The sequence below is a fragment of the Streptopelia decaocto genome (genome assembly GCF_964273445.1).
Source record: "Streptopelia decaocto genome assembly, chromosome: 18".
In the NCBI taxonomy this organism is placed as follows: domain Eukaryota; kingdom Metazoa; phylum Chordata; class Aves; order Columbiformes; family Columbidae; genus Streptopelia; species Streptopelia decaocto.
In genome coordinates, this window is record NC_138673.1 from 9446679 (window position 1) to 9463053 (window position 16375).

General features: G+C 41.4%; 1 protein-coding gene across 10 annotated transcripts in view; it reads left to right on the plus strand.

Annotated features, from left to right (window-relative positions):
* The window catches only part of USP32 (ubiquitin specific peptidase 32), a 57581-nt gene extending 46806 nt beyond the window's left edge, over positions 1–10775 (plus strand). For all 10 annotated transcript variants that reach the window (XM_082068256.1, XM_082068254.1, XM_082068259.1 and 7 more), the window contains 12 exons: positions 24–198; positions 476–627; positions 1260–1371; positions 1873–2084; positions 3487–3671; positions 4249–4335; positions 4939–5059; positions 5688–5879; positions 6334–6622; positions 7062–7495; positions 7828–7920; positions 8440–10775. In XM_082068256.1, the coding sequence (XP_081924382.1) occupies positions 24–198; positions 476–627; positions 1260–1371; positions 1873–2084; positions 3487–3671; positions 4249–4335; positions 4939–5059; positions 5688–5879; positions 6334–6622; positions 7062–7495; positions 7828–7920; positions 8440–8613 (2226 nt within the window). In that variant the 3' untranslated portion in view covers positions 8614–10775. The remainder of the gene's footprint in view (positions 1–23; positions 199–475; positions 628–1259; positions 1372–1872; positions 2085–3486; positions 3672–4248; positions 4336–4938; positions 5060–5687; positions 5880–6333; positions 6623–7061; positions 7496–7827; positions 7921–8439) is intronic.
* Positions 10776–16375: the final 5600 nt, after the last annotated feature.

A 16375-nucleotide genomic window follows, 5' to 3' on the forward strand; every position in this document is an offset into this window, starting at 1 on the left:
GTGCTTTTTGTACTTTATTTTAGGCCTGGGAAAACCATTTGAGAAGAAATAGATCCATTGTCGTAGATTTATTTCATGGGCAGCTGAAGTCACAAGTCAAATGTAAAACTTGCGGACATATAAGCGTTAGATTTGACCCTTTTAATTTTTTATCCTTGCCTTTGCCAATGGACAGCTACATGCACCTAGAAATTACTGGTGAGTAGGAGTGTTTAACTCTGTAACTTGTCAGGGCTAAAATAATTGTGTATGTAGAACAGATCTTCAACAAGTATAAAAATCCAGATTTTGTGTTAGCAGTTACACTTAAAAATAGTATAACTGTTTTAATATAATGCAGTATAGGATTTTTCATTGGAATGCAGTTAAATGAAAATAAACCCTTTAAAAACAGAGCATAGATGGCCCATTTTCAGTCTTGACCGAAGGACTTTCCTGGCCTGCTGACCCGTGTGTTTCTTTTCCCCGTTTAAAGTAATTAAATTAGATGGTACCACTCCTGTTCGGTATGGCCTGAGATTGAACATGGATGAAAAGTATACGGGTTTGAAAAAACAGTTAAGCGAACTCTGTGGGCTAAAACCAGAACAGATTCTACTTGCAGAAGTGCATAGCTCCAACATAAAGGTAAGAAGAAAGATTAATCATTACTGCAACATACTTTTCATGTTTTTGTTTGTCAACCAAGTTGTATCTCTGTAGGAACTTTTATTTCATTCTTAAACTGTAGTAAAGCTTGCTTTAAATAGATATAAAATCAAAGTAAACAACCAAAATAGACCACTTATAAACAAAATTAATAGTGATGTAGAAGCGTGCAGAAGTTTAAATGAATTGAGTACTAATGATATTTTTAGGAAGAAAAAGGCAAAAATCATCTTGAGGTAATAAATCTCAAGTTAGAGTGCTCTGAGTTGAAACACTGTCAGGATGTTGCAGGCGTAAGTAATGACCAATGTCAGTGTGTGCGTATATGTGTATGAAATTATTTTTGCTGTCATTGACTAGGATTAAAACTGCTTGTAAGCGGGTGTTCTCAGTCTGCTTAGAGAACCAGCAATAACGCTGAGGTCTGGCCGCAGAGATCTGCAGGGGCTGTGCGTGCTGCTTCCCTTTTTTCTCCTAGAAAGGCATAAGAAAGTGAATGGGAGGGGAGAGGTGATGAGCTGATAGACACGCTGTTTTCAAAAGAACAAAACGTTCGGAGTCACAGACAGAAGTATGTACATGACTCACTAGCTTTCCCTTTTTTATTGAAGAACTTTCCTCAAGACAACCAGAAAGTCCGGTTATCAGTGAGTGGGTTTTTGTGTGCGTTTGAAATTCCAATTCCAGGATCCCCTACGTCAGCTTCAAGTCCCGTGCAGACAGGTAAAACAAGAATGTATTTATTTTCTTATTCATTTAAAATGCTTAGATACTGGGGAACGTCAAGAGAAAACCTAAATTCTTAGTAGTGAGTATCCGTGAGGATTAAAGAAAAAACAAATAAGTTATAGTTCTTATCCACAGAGAATCTGCGAGCAGTCTCAGTGTCTGCTGATGGTCTGTGATTGCTGGATAATTATTTTAGTTAAAGACTCAAGAAACACGCAAAGTCTTTTATTACTTGTGGATTGGCTCTAAGGCAGGACATGTAAAACGTTGAAAGCATGGTTTTGGTTTTATTGTTTGTGGTTTCATATATGGGCTGTAAACACCTGCTATTCTTTGCTTTTGCGTGATCTGATTTTACAAGGTTGCGGGCAAATAAAAGGTTAGATCTTGGTCTTGAGGAGAGTAGAAGTATTTCATGAAGTGCATAGAACAGAACGGAAAGGATAAATCAGTTCTGGTTACTGTAGATAATTGAGAATGTAACTGTGTCTACAGATGTCTCAACTGAGCCATCAGCTAATGGAGCACCCAACATCATCATGAACGGGGACCTTCCCAAACCAACCCTGATTCCCAACGGGATGCCAAATACTGTAGTGCCATGTGGGACAGAGCGTAACGTCGCCGGCTGGGCTCTCAACGGCCACGTGCCATCGCTCGCTGACAGCCCGTGTACGGGCTATATCATTGCAGTCCACAGGAAAATGGTTGGTAGTTTGCATTTCTTATAAATTGTTTGCATAACGTGCTTTGAGAGAACATCAGTGAGGATTTTTCTATGTCCATATGATAAATTAATCTTTAATTCTTAAGAAGAGGGATCATAAATACATTTCCCTCCTAAGCGAGTGCCAAATTCTACAGAAACACAGCTCGTGTAACTTTAAATCATAATGTCTAATGTTGGTGTATTTTTCTTCCCCTAGTACTGGCGTGCTTCCCAGTTCTTTAATGCCGAGATGCATACTTGGGCGTTCACGAACTCCCTGATTAAATGTTCCAGATTCTTTGAGCAGAAAAAAAATCTGAGCTACGAGAAACGCATTTTTTTCCCATTATGTGGAAAAGCTTTATTTCTTACACGGGAACAGAGTGAAGATACAGTGTACATTCTTGGGTCATTCTCTTGGCATGAACTACTCTTTGTAAAAGCATCTGTAGTGAGGCTGAACTCTAAATGTCAAAGCGGGGGGACCGAACACCTCAAATAGCCTCGTGCTCTGTGTGCGCTGTGTCCAGACTTGGTTCTGTCGGCATGTAGAGCCCGGTGGATGTGGGCCAGGAGGCCATTCGACTCCCATCTTTACTGTCTGGTTTGTGAGGCTTTTTTGCTTTATTCTCTCAAGCAGTGGCCACTCACCACTGTTAGCGCCGTTCTCTTGATTCAAGGTTTGCAGCATCTCTTAGGTGATTGGCATAATGCTGCTAAGCCATTACAAGCTGCTGGTTGTACGGCAAGTTGTTTGTGGAAGCAATTGCAGGAATCCGCGCTCGTCATTGTCAAAAATCCCATTTATGGAAAGGGTTAATTGTGTAAAGCCTATGCAAGGCGGTAGCCGTTTGCTGTACCTAGGCGTCATTAAGTCGACGTGTTAAATCTATCTTATCAATGGGAGTTGTGGCATGAAGGTCAGTTGGTTGGCTTGGAATAAGTTGTGTGCAAGTCTGTTGTGCCTCCTTTGACGTAAAGGTTTTCTTTCTCTAGCAAGCATGCACTTCCCTGGTGTAGAGGTCGTTTGGGGACAGGGATCAGCTTCGTTAGGTGCATGTCACTATTACAATGTGGTGGAAAACGTAAGAAATACACATTATAAGAAATACAAATGTTATTGTACATGGTTGGAATACAGGTTTGTGTTTGTGGTCTAATGCCTAAATCACATTGCCATAACATCATATAACATGAAAAAGTTTTCAAGTCAATGATAAAAATTTACAGTATTTAATATTGGGGAAAAAATGCTGAAGTAGAGTACTTTTAGTAGAATTAATGGTTTATTTTAATTGCCAAAGTTTGAAATAAGTAACAAGGTCAGCATCCTAGTAATCATGGTAACATGCGTTAACGCACACTTACATCTGAGTCATTCTTTTATTTCACACATGCAGATGCGGACAGAGCTGTATTTCCTTTCATCTCAGAAGAACCGGCCCAGTCTCTTTGGAATGCCGCTGATCGTCCCGTGCACGGTTCACACACGCAAGAAGGATCTATACGATGCCGTGTGGATCCAGGTGTCGCGGCTCGCCAGCCCCCTCCCGCCACAGGAGGCCAGTAACCACGCACAGGACTGGTGAGCGCGGCGCCTCCGCCTCCGGCCTTCGCACAGCGGCCTTTGCTTGCCTACGAGATTTCAAACTACATTCACCTTTATCAGGCTTGACTCCTTGTAGTACCTCTGTTTAATGAACCTGTGCTTTTTAGTGTATAATTAAGCTTTGAATGTCAACAACTTTAGGAATGATTGTGTGCGCTTGTACCCCAAATGCTTTCTGCCTGCGGATTCCATTTAGTGGGTTATTTTTGGAAGAAGTCATTTCAGAGTCCTGCAATTTAATAATGGCAATAATTAAAAATAACTTCTAATCCTTTTAAGTGCACTTAAATATAGTATAGCTTCTAGCTGTACTTAAAGGTTGGCTTTACACAAATTGGCTGACTCATTCTCATCCAGTGACTGATAATGGAGTATATCTGGCAAATTTCGGTGATACAAAGGCAGGTGTTGTTTTAGTAGCTTAATCCCATCAAAATTACAATTTGGAGAGGGTTTTCGGTGTTTTTTTGAAGTGAACGTAGCAAACATAGTGAAGGAAGGTAATTGGCAGTCTGAGTGTTCATGTCTCATGTTGCGTTCTCTTCTGTTTCAGTGACGACAGCATGGGGTACCAGTATCCCTTCACCCTCAGGGTTGTCCAGAAGGATGGAAATTCTTGTGCTTGGTGTCCATGGTACAGGTAAATAGTGCTTTTTAGACTTAAGGAGAGGAATCAGTGCAGCAGAAAGGTGATTTATGGTAATGGCTTTGTGCTGCGTTTCAGATTTCTGAGGTAATATCAAACAAAAAGAATCTAGAATCTAATTTAAGCAAAGCTCTCACGTGGCAGATTTTCACTGCAGTGTGGCTTTCCTGACCTGGAGAGCTGAAAGCTCTGCTGACACAGAAACTTGAGATTTGGAGACAGACGTGAGATTATCAAAAACCCTCTTAACCTGCCACAACGTTCTGTGTGCATGTGTGTGTATATGTATATGCAGGCACATACATGTCCATAGTTGGATGATGTAAATCATCTACCCTTGATAGTTCCCGTGACATTTGAGGAGTGACAATTAAAATGGACGGTAAGAAATCCACCCTGGAAGCATGCTTGGAATTTTCCCTAAACAAAGATATACTATGGAAAATTCCAGATCCTTGCTGGAAGGAACTCACTGAAGACAAGACCTGGACTTTGAGGGTGCATATGTTATGAAATAAGGAGCAGAGCTGGAGTGTGAAGTAATGTCAGACTTACTTATTAGACAGTTTACTCACCACGCATCATGTTTTTATGTAGATTTTGCCGTGGCTGTAAGATCGAGTGCACAGAAGATCGAGCTTGTGTTGGGAACGCGTACATTGCTGTGGACTGGGACCCAACTGCGCTCCATCTGCGCTACCAGACGTCGCAAGAACGGGTACAATTTCAGCGTAAACCTTCTGTTGTTTGTTAATAGCTCTGAAGCAAAACCCATTTCACCACTTTTTCTTAATTGAATGCTTCTTTTGTCCATTTTCTGTTAAACTGAACTCAGTAGTCATCGAACAGTATATTCTAGATAAATTAATGTCTTAATGTTAGACCTCTGGCCTGACCATGAAGTGGAAGGGAAGCTTTTAAGAAACCACAGCAGTGTATTTTCTGTCTGTTGTGAGTTGTTTTTGATCGAGCTTCCACAATATATTACAAAATATGTTAATTTGATAAATATTTCTAAGCACACCAGTGCTATAAACGGTTATGTGCATCAAAAAACATATCTAAAGGTAAAGCTATAGCTGAGTTAAGCTAGAATAACTGTTCAAACTTGTGAGTTGAATCTATAAGTCTGTTTTGTAATCAGAACCCAAGAATAGGGCCAGTGCATGATTTGTATGGCTGCCTCTTCGTAATTGAAGTAAAATTTCTACTAGAACTTAGTGCATCTAGTTTTTATCTATAGTCCTAAAAAACTATGTGATGCTATTTGTACGACACTGAACAGAGCCTTCCTCCGAGCAGTTCGTATATGTTTCCAAGTCAGATACAGTTTTATTTCCCTTCAGATTGTAGAGGAACACGAAAGTGTTGAGCAAAGCCGCCGAGCGCAAGCAGAGCCCATCAATCTGGACAGTTGTCTCAGAGCCTTCACCAGTGAGGAGGAGCTGGGCGAGGATGAGATGTATTACTGCTCCAAGTGCAAGACCCACTGTCTGGCCACCAAAAAACTGGATCTTTGGAGACTTCCCCCTATTTTGGTATGACCTTGTGTAATTTACAGCAACAAAACTAAAGTACATTGATCACAGGTGTGAATTGCTGTGTATGTCTCCTTGTTCTGAATAAGAAAATCTGCTTTTGTTCACAATCTCGGGAGCGGCATTGCCTTAGTTTGCCACGTGCATTTCTGTGCATTTCTGCAGGTCTTTTGTCTGGTTGTATCACACCTGCATTTGTCGCTTTCCCAGTTTGGTAGGTTATTCAAAACACAGATCGCTGAGCTGAAGCAACCTTTTCTATCGGTTCCCCATCAGAATATTAGTTCCTGTTTGATTCCAAAATCTAAATTGTCACATACAGCATTGTTACAGGGTTTTTTATTAGCATATGATAGAACTTGTTTGCTTTGTGTAAAACTATTTCTAAACAGTGGAATTATTCACTGTGATGTAATTGTCCTCCTTTAATTTTCTTTGACATCTCTCTCCTTAGATCATTCACCTGAAAAGATTTCAGTTCGTAAATGGCCGCTGGATAAAATCTCAGAAAATTGTTAAATTCCCCAGAGAAAATTTTGACCCAAGTGCCTTTTTGGTACAAAGGGACCCAAGTCATTTGCAAAGAAAGCAGCTCCTGCTCCCGGCTGAGAGTCCTGAACCACGGGCTCCCGCAGGGGAGCCGAGGAAAACAGACCTGCAGGTCACATACGCAGCAGGAGAGGGAGACACGCTGAACAGGAGCCCGTCCTCCCTCAGCACTACTGTCCTGAATAATATGAAAGGTAGGTCACAATGAGGGAAAATTCCAGTCAATACTGACATGTGGAAGGGGAAAAAAAATCTGTTATGAGCAACATTTTAATGTTTCTTCAGCTAAAGAGCTAGACTTATTTTGAAACACTCTTTTCTGGTGTGTTTGCCCTGGAAATCTTAGTGAAGATATAACAAAAGTTAAGAAGAAAAGGTACTCAGTGACGACAGGTATTGGCACTGTCTGCTTGTGTAAGTGGCTGCGTTAAGAGTGAGGATCGTGCTTCTGCATACAAGGGTTAAGTTTCAGTTTATAGGTGTATGTATACATGTGCACAAAGATATCGATACATACTACCCATAGTGAAACAGTGGGTTTTAATGTTTGGTTATTCAAAAAAGCACTTTTAAAGAAAGAAATCTAGACTGCATATTCACTTATCTTAGTAGTCCATGTGTTTTCTGTTTTAGCATCTCCGTCTCTGGGGAGGAAGAGTGGAGCCAGCTGTCCTTCAAGTAAAACCAGTAGCCCAAATAGTAGCCCAAGGACTTTAGGAAGAGGTAAAGGGCGTCTGCGGCTGCCCCAGCTGGGTAAAAACAAACTGTCCAGTAGCAAAGAAAATTTGGATGCAAGTAAAGAGAACGGTACAGACCAGGAGCAGAGGTTTTCCTCTGAGCAGGGTGATGCTCTGAGCAGAGGGCAGAGCTTGGGCGGGAGCCAGAGTGAACTGTTCACCGCTCAGGACAGCGAGGTGACCCTGGCCAACGGATACATCTGTGAGCAGAACACCTACAGCAACGGCAGCATCAACGGGCAGGTCGAGAACCACAGCGAGGACGATATCGCCGATGACCAAAGAGACGACTTGTGTGTTAACCCTATTTACAATCTATATGCAATTTCGGTAAGTTCATTTTTTGTATCAGTGAGCTATGTGGCATTGTTTGGACTACATGCATTCACTCTGTTGTTTTCATTACAAAAAGTATGAATCTATTGAGAAGGAGAACAAAGTAGAGCCATTGTCAGCAAAATACAACTGAGTACAGCTGAAAAGTGTATCTCCACGTAATGTCTTTTCTGCTTGAGTATATAAGCTTAGTCAGCTCCCAATGTATAGATTGTCATGAACCATTGTCACTCACTTGAAGATCCTGAATTTGTGAATCATTCATTCTTTGAATTCTGAGTTTTGATATTTGATCCAGAATTTATTTTCTTCTTTGTTTTCTTCAGTGCCATTCAGGAATTATGGGAGGGGGTCATTATGTCACTTATGCCAAAAACCCGAACAACAAGTGGTACTGCTACAATGACAGTAGCTGTAAGGTAAAGCATTTGCTTTTGTGGCAAATAATTTTCATCTTTGTTACCTAGAGCCAAAGAAATGAGAACCATTCTTTGAAATCCTGAGCATCTCAAATGTTGCATCCGATAAATATTAAATTTCTTAACTGAAACTGTAGATGAGTTTATTTTCCAGTTAACATCTGTTCATCAGCTGCTACCATGGCTAAGGAAAGATGCTTATTTTGTACAAAGATAGAAAAATTACTAAAAATGGAAGCCTGAGAGTATTGTTTCATGATGCTGGCGGTTTTGCGTTCAATTCCCAAATAATTAAGTTCCGACATTTCTAAGTGTGCGTGTTTATCACTATAAAATGTGTACTTTTCAAGTAAATAATGGAGGCTGTTAACTGTAATAAGGGAGACAAGAAATGGGATTCTTCTTGTAAACAGCCAGTTAAAAACACTGTTTCTAGGGCAATTGTGTGTATTTTAAGCTCAGAGACAGCAACACAATTGTCCCGTTGGGTATTTCAGACGGTGGTTTTCTCTGTTGCAGGAATTGCATCCCGATGAAATTGACACCGACTCTGCCTACATTCTTTTCTACGAGCAGCAGGGGGTAGACTATGCACAATTTCTGCCAAAGATCGACGGCAAGAAGATGGCAGACACGAGCAGCATGGACGAGGATTTCGAGTCGGACTATAAGAAATACTGCGTTTTGCAGTGAGCAGATAACCTTCCGGGGGCTGTTCTGGGAGTGTGAGGGATGATATCCTGCAACTTGCTTTTGGCGAAAATGTTCTTGAAACAGATAACTTAAGTGTAGTTATTGTACCCGGCGATCTGAAAGCACAAAAGGAAAACCCTAATTAAATAGAAGTTAATATAAAGATAGTATTGTTTTGTTCTGTTATCTCACTACATGCTCTAAACGTTTCTGATGTCAGACATCAGGCTGAGACTGCCATTGGCCTTTAAACAAAATGGTTTGAGAAAAGCCGACTAGGACCAAATAAGAGCTAAATTAAATAGTCCAAATAAGAGCTAAACGAAGTAGTGTAGAGTTTACCAACTGTTCTAACAAACCCCCAAGGTTCTCTTTAGGTTTAAGATAACGGGGAAAATAAAAATTGTAGTGTTGTCTTTGGACAACATGATATTGCTACCTCCTTTTTCCTGCAGTTTTATTGCATTTTATTGGCAAAACAGGGAAAGAAAGAGAATGAGAAGTGCACAAATGGAAAGAATTATCATCAAGAGTAGAAGTTTCCAGTTTTGCCACCACTAATGTGTGTCGGTTGCTTTCTTTCTGTATGTTGGGAGCACAACCAAATCATCATTTGAGGAGAGATTAATTTCTATACTTGAGTGGCTTATGATAATGGTTTTCTCCATGTGTTGGCTGTGCGGATCAACATATTTCAGGAACGGCTTTTCTGCCTGGAGAGAGTCGTCTCAGCCTTCTGAGACGCCTCACAGAGAAACTTCAGGTTGAAGAGAGCGGTTGTGGTTACACGAGCGGTATCTTAAATGTGCACATTGCACAAGGTGTTCCCAGCTTTTGGAAGGAAAGATGCTTGAGCTGATGTTTCATGACTGGTGTTGCTTTTGAATTTGCACTTTTAAAAAGTCGTATAATTGAATTCAAAACCATAGTTTGTTTTTTGTTGTTGTAAGGGCTCTGGAGTGAATGGCTGTGAATTATCCACTGTGTATTTCAAGCGAATACGAAGCCGTGGCTGTCGGGTAGCTGTCGTAGCATTCATGGATGGTTTGTTTAGCGGTTTCATAATTTAATGGAGTTGCTTTTTTTTCAGAATTTGGTTGCCTTTTCAAATTCTCTTTTTCTGCAGCAGGTTATTTCTATACTTGCAATTAAACCGGAGTTGCTTTCCCTGCCCTCGCAACGTGCTCTTTGAAGTCGATGGGCTCATTGCATGAAGGAAAGCATGGCCGAGTCTTGGCAGACACTGGAAAAAAGATTCCTTTAAATCTTTTCCATGTTAAATTGTTTGTATATCTGAATGACGATACAAGTTTCATTCTTCCGGACATTTGTTCTTCAGCTGAGTCTAAGGAGCTCACTAATTTTGCCATATGTCATCTTCCAAATTCTTTAGATGTGTTTATCTTCACTAACAAAATCGATGCTTACGTGGTTGCTCTCTGAAACAGAAGTTTGGATTCATTTTAATGTGGTTTACGAGAATGCCAAACCTACCGATAGGTTGATAATTTCCAGTTTATCCATTGGGGAAGTTCTCCCAGCTGCTCTCGCTGCCTTTGCTGGGGCAGGTCCCCCCGTGCCCCTGGTGGGGGCCGCGCCGCAGCAGATCAGCTCCAGAACAAGTGGTGTCCCACTGCGGAAGTGTCGCTCCCATCTACATGGGCTTTTATCTTTAAAATGGTCTAAACATTGACACTGAAGCGAAGCAAACCTGACTCGTGGATTTCTAGGTTAGAAGCTTTTTCAATACCCGTTTGTCTACTCCTCCCTACGCAAACTCCATGAAAAGTGAAAGATTTTCAACTGATTTACTTTAAAATGTTTTATTTAAGCAGGTAGCACAATCTACTAATGTTATTTGATCTTCTGTGTTTGTTATATTGGTTGTAATTAATTTTTTAAATTAAATTAATTCATGAATTAGTAGTAAATTTATTAAGTTAACTATTAACTACATTCACTTTGTAAATTATTGTATAAAACTTATTGACAATGCACTGACTTTAGAAAGATGTTAATGTACATAAATACCTTGTAAATAAAATAGTGTTGATGTACTGGAATATGAGCTGTATTAAAAAAAAGGTATCGGTAATTGTATATGGAGTGAACCTGTTTATCTGTAACTATATTATTCAAACAAATTAAATACTGTGGATGCAGATGAAGTGTCACTTCTTGTCAGTTAATTTTTATTAGCTGGTTTCCTGCTTTGCAGGTTCTGTACTGTTTTCATGAAGCTTGAATGGATTCGTCAGTCCTAATGATGGAACGTGTGAGCAAGCAATGGCAGTTTGTCCAGCACAGCACTTGTTCTAAGTGCCGACATATTGCAACTCTTTAAAGTTTTGGGTTTAAGTTATTTTAGTTTTCTTCTAGAATGTTTTCCATTCATGGTGTATGTCTGTTGATATTATTTTAATGTATGGCTCGGTTAATGAGGACTGTGTTAGGGAGCAGTCAGGCAATCTGGACATCCATAAATCCACGGGTCCGGATGGGATGCACCCATGGGGTTGTGGAGTCTCCTTCTCTGCAGACATTCCAACCCCCCCGGACACCTTCCTGTGTAACCTCATCTGGGTGTTCCTGCTCCATGGGGGGACTGCACTGGATGAGCTTCCCAGGTCCCTTCCAGTCCCTGACACTCTGTGATCCTGTGGTTTCAGATGTATCCTGCTGGGTTCTAGTTGATGCCAGACTTAAGGTTGACAAAGTGCAAAGTCAAAGGCAAAAATCCCTCATTTAGTCACTGGAGAGATAACAACTCTGAGACAGTCTACAGGAACAAGGTCAAAATTGATCTTGCTGTTGCTTGGACATGTGCACTTACAGATCAATTGCAATTCAGAAGTAAAATCAAACTTCAGAGAGTGAATCCAGTTGTTGGTTTGTGGGATTTCTGAGAAGAAGGGAAACTGTGACTCCAGGAGCTCTGTTCAGCAGCCACTACCAGAACGGTATTTACGTCTGAAACTCTTCTGCTGTTTACAAAAGATAGGTTTGATATTTTTGCAGTTGAATCCCTGGTTCAGTCCTGCTGTTCATAGTCATGACACTTGGAAAACAATCCATTTCCAAAGCAAGTGAATCATCATCCCTTAGGGATGCGAAGGTTCAGCTCTCGGAAGCGATGTCTTTGGAACATGATCTGAAGGTACTTTCTGTACAGGCTGGTGTGCTGCTGATCTTCACGTATTCCATTCTTGATTGTATATGGTGCTGAGACATTTCCTCTGAGCAGACGCTGCCTATATGAGACTACAATTGTAGTCGTGCTTTTTTCCAAAAAGGAAGTAAATCTGGTTGAGTTGGCAACTGGACCAAAGTCCATGGTGAGCTGGTTTATTAGCAGTCACATAGCACTTGGGGTTGTTTGGTTTTTGAATGTTTCCAAAAACAATGTGGTTATATTTAGCTGGAAATGAATTACTGTTCTTATTTTATGGCCCTCAAAGATGCTAAATGGATACTTAACCGAGGATGATCAGAGAAGCTGGTGTCTCTCGCTGTGTTTATCAGCTGTAACCGGAGTGTTCGTGCAGCGGTAAATGACGACACTTGCTCCGTGCAGCCATCGCTGCTGCCTGGTGAGAAGTTTTCAGAGCATTCACAGTGGTTGTTCTTCACAAGGGTGATAATTCCACAGTGTTGTTTGAGTCATTGGTGCCTTTTCCAATTGAAAATTTAATTTGAATCAAGGAATATGATCTTCTGTTGCTCCTGTAAGGAATTTCCCCTGTTAAGGCTTTTTAGGTATTGAACAATGTTCATACGTGCTGTTTTCAGTAGTGAAGATTTTATCAATTCCTGCGGTCGGCACGGGAGATTGTGTCGCTGATTTTTCTCTATATCATCAATTATCCATTATCTACAGGTCGGGGCCATTAAGTGTCCTGAGAAAGCACCGAGCGCCCATAGGAGCAGCCCAGGGATTAACTGCAGCTTTTGTTAATGTTTTTGCCCCTTAGGTCCAGTAAATTGAAGCAAGAAGTTAGTGAAATGCGGTCATCCGTGCGTGCTGATTTATCGTTTCAGGAATATAACAACCTGACAGAAGTTTGGTAGATCGAGCCTTTTGTTTGGGCCCAGCCTCTGACTTCCTTGTTCGTGTGTAAAAGATTTCCTGTTTGTGAAAATTAAAAGCAATGGTTGATAAGGTCCCGTTAGCAAAATCAGCCGCCTGTTCGAAAATATGTTAAGGACACTTAATAGAAATCGAACTTTTCTGAGCATGTTTGTGGAATCAAGCAATGTTGCTCTTGAGAAGGGTTGTTCGTAAGTCTCAGTAGCTCAGAAAGAAACGACACCACCATCCATTTGAGAGCGTTTTGGTCAAACTGAGGTAGAAGAAAGGAACAAAATGGACACATACATTGGGAAGGTGGTTGGTTACCTGCTGGCTGTGGTGGGACTCAAAGGAACAGTTTGCGGTAACAGGCTTAACTCAGTCTTGACACCAGAGAGAAGCCTGGCCAGGTATTTCAGCAGCTCTGAGTACGTGGGTAATCCTGTTTAAAATTTGCTGAAATATGATACAGAAAGTGCCGTATGGATCTGAATCTTACGTTTAGCATACAACGGCTGAGATGGTTTGCAAATGAAAATTTGTCCCTTCGTTAATGAAGCATTTTGATGCAGCAAATCCTGATCTGTTTTATAGATAAACCTCAGTCTCCCGATGAGAAACCGCGGGAAAAGTGGAGAGTGCGCGTGAGCTGGGAACTGGATGACAACCAAGGACAGCTGCTGCTTCGGAGCCAGGACAGGATCCAGCACCACCAGTGGCAAATTAAAAAAGCCTTCAAAATGATGTTTGTGTTACGGTGTTTGGAGTAACGAGACAATGCAAGGAACAATGTGATTACAGGAGGTGGGACTGGAGACCTCGCAGGGGCCTCTCAGGCCAAATTCTGTGCCATGAACTCATTTCCAAATTCACAAAGGTAGAACAGGCTGAATTTTTAAGCTCTGATGTTGGGGTGTTCAGGCAGCAATTTAAATCGTAGCTCAACGCCTCATCTAGATACTGGAGGTTTTCTGTTGTGATCCACCAGCAAACAGAACAGAAAGATTAATTTTGGTTAACGATGTTTTCCTTTTGATATGGAACAAAACCGCTTTGGAGTCTTTTTAATCAAAATCAATCACATCGTTATCAACGTGCTTCGTCAAGGGGCAGGAAGGGTTTCCACACAGGAAGACCCAAACCATGCACATGGACCATTAGCAGATGCTCATGTTGATGACCTTGCTCACGACCAAGTGAACGCTAAATGTTTGCTTGCCTTTTTATCTTCAGTTTTGATTATAAAAATGTTCCTGTTTAACAGACACACTCAAGGGAATGGATCTTTGGGCCTGCAGGCTCAGAGCACAGGCAGCCCCAGCATCGCACTGGTAACAATGAGAATTTTAGTGGAGGCTTTTTGATAAGAAGTTGGCAGCATATCAGAGGACCAGTTTGCCCATGAGATGTGAGCAATGATGTCACACTGGGTGTTTAAACTTTTTTACCTTTCCCTCTAATTATATTTCTTTAGATGATTATGACCCAAATATAAGCTATAATGATTGCCTTCAGTGTACACGATATTTTCAAATAGCAACTCAATTAAAGAAGTCATTAAATTTTGCTTTTAGCATAATCCAGAGGTTTGACTGCTCAACAAGGCGTGAGGCAAAGCAGCAGCAGTTTGAAGTAGGAAGAATGAAGAGTGACCTGAAGAATGATCAGCTCTAGCACAAAATCCAGAGGGGTAAGAAGCTTGGACTGTTGTTTAACTTCTTTAATTGAACTGGGAGCAAAGCGCTGGCTGTGTTTGAAAGCTGCCCTCTCTGCTGTGACAGCAGGCAATGACAGGTTGAGTGTGAAGAACGGTAGAGTTCGAATAAATAAAATATATCAAGAGTTGATTAAAGGGAGGTAGGGGGCAGAACACAGGTGTCAATATCCCCTCCTAATACATTTCACTCTTAACTAGATTTGGTCTCGCTGCTTTTAACTGCCGGGCTTTGATGTTTCAGGGTAGAAAGCAGACGCCACCTTCACCGCAGCTTTTCTGTTGGAGGCACCATTGACCCTTTTCTAACAAGTGCCCGGGCAGGTTATAAATCTGTAACATTGCACTTCACCTTTTGTGTCTTGCTCAACGACCTTTTAAAAATAAATGCAGAATAGCTGAAGGAAACAGTAGCGGCGATGGAAAAGCTGACACGTACGCAACCTGAGCTCTGATTTTTCGGATTGCTCCAGTCTGTTAAACAAAACTGCTTTTTCTTTGCTCCGTGGTTAAAAAAAAAAGGTGGAAAACGGGGACAGGGGAGTGTTTTCTTAGCTGGGTTCTCTGTCTTATAATTCAGGTTACTGAAAGCAAGCTGCTTACTGGAAAAATGCCGCGCAGAGTTACTAAGCCTACAGAAAGCGGCTACATTCACTCAAATTTCATATATACCTACACTTGATATGAAAAAATGTATGATATATTTTATCTGAGTCCATGAAAATGTAGATGATCCCAGAGAAACATCTTGCTCTAAAATGTTTTCCATCCGAATGAGAGGAAAACGGAGGTTTCCCACGCTTTCAAACCAGCACAATAATTTATTTTGGTGATGATTATAACGGATATTTTGGATTCGTGTGTACAATAGTAAAACACTGACATGATTTTCTTTTGTTTATGTGTTTTGCTTAAAATAAAAGCTCACTCCAAAGGAAGGCATTGGAGGAAGGGCAGTTGCAGAGAGAGGCCGGGTTGATCTTGGCTGCTGCTCTGGTCTGTCAGTGAGAGAACAACCTGCCCGCTTTACAGAGACCTTCAACCCGCTTACAGCCTTCACCACAATTACTTTGGGTGGAGAACACCCACCCTAGCTGAGCTGACTCATGTTGACAATTTCTTGCAGGCTGTACCAAATATTTTCCAGTAATTTTACTACTTAGATCCCCTAAATAATTGGAGTACCAACAGCAAAAATGGAGCGTGTTATGGGCGGTCACTTGTGCTGTTTGTAGTTTTTCCACGTCCAGGGCCGTACACCCTGGCTCTCAGTGAATAGATTCCCAGTGAACCAGTTTCCAAGTGTCTGCACAGCCTCTGTTTTTGCCAGGATTCTTTCAATGGTTGGCGCTGTCTGTCCTCAGAGTTTCACTGAAAGCCTTGCGATTCGCCTGTGTTTTTCCCCAAAGCCACAGCTCTCCAATAAGCGTTATTATGGTCAGTCTGAAAAATGGATTAGATACTTTACCTTGTCGCAGCACACGATGCAGTTGCTGTCAGTGACTAAAGCTCTGCTCTCTGCTCTCTGCTCTGCAGGAGTCCATGCCCTTGTTGTGCTACGCGGCTGGGTTAATGTTGATGTGCTGTGCTGTACCCCAAATGGGACTTCGTTTCTTTTGTCAGGGCCCTAATTGATGATTATTCTTTTTAATATGAGTATTTTCATGCGGTCTTTGCAGCTCTGTTGGAGCGCCCCTCCTATGGCAGGCTATTCCCTGGCTGTGCGCTTCAGTCTATCAGCTTTGGAACCTTTGGCCTTTACACAGATGATCCTGCCTGGGTTACAGATTCACATCATAAATCATTTCGATTTAACGTGTAAAAACCAGCCTGCTTTAACAGTGTTCCACATTGATTTGCGTTGAAGTGCTGTTGGTGCCTTGAGCCCCAAGGTCTGACCCTGGAAACACAAACGGTGGGCAGCAGCACAGCTGGTTTGCTCCTATGAAAGGCTGGTAATGGTGCATTTTCTGTGTGCC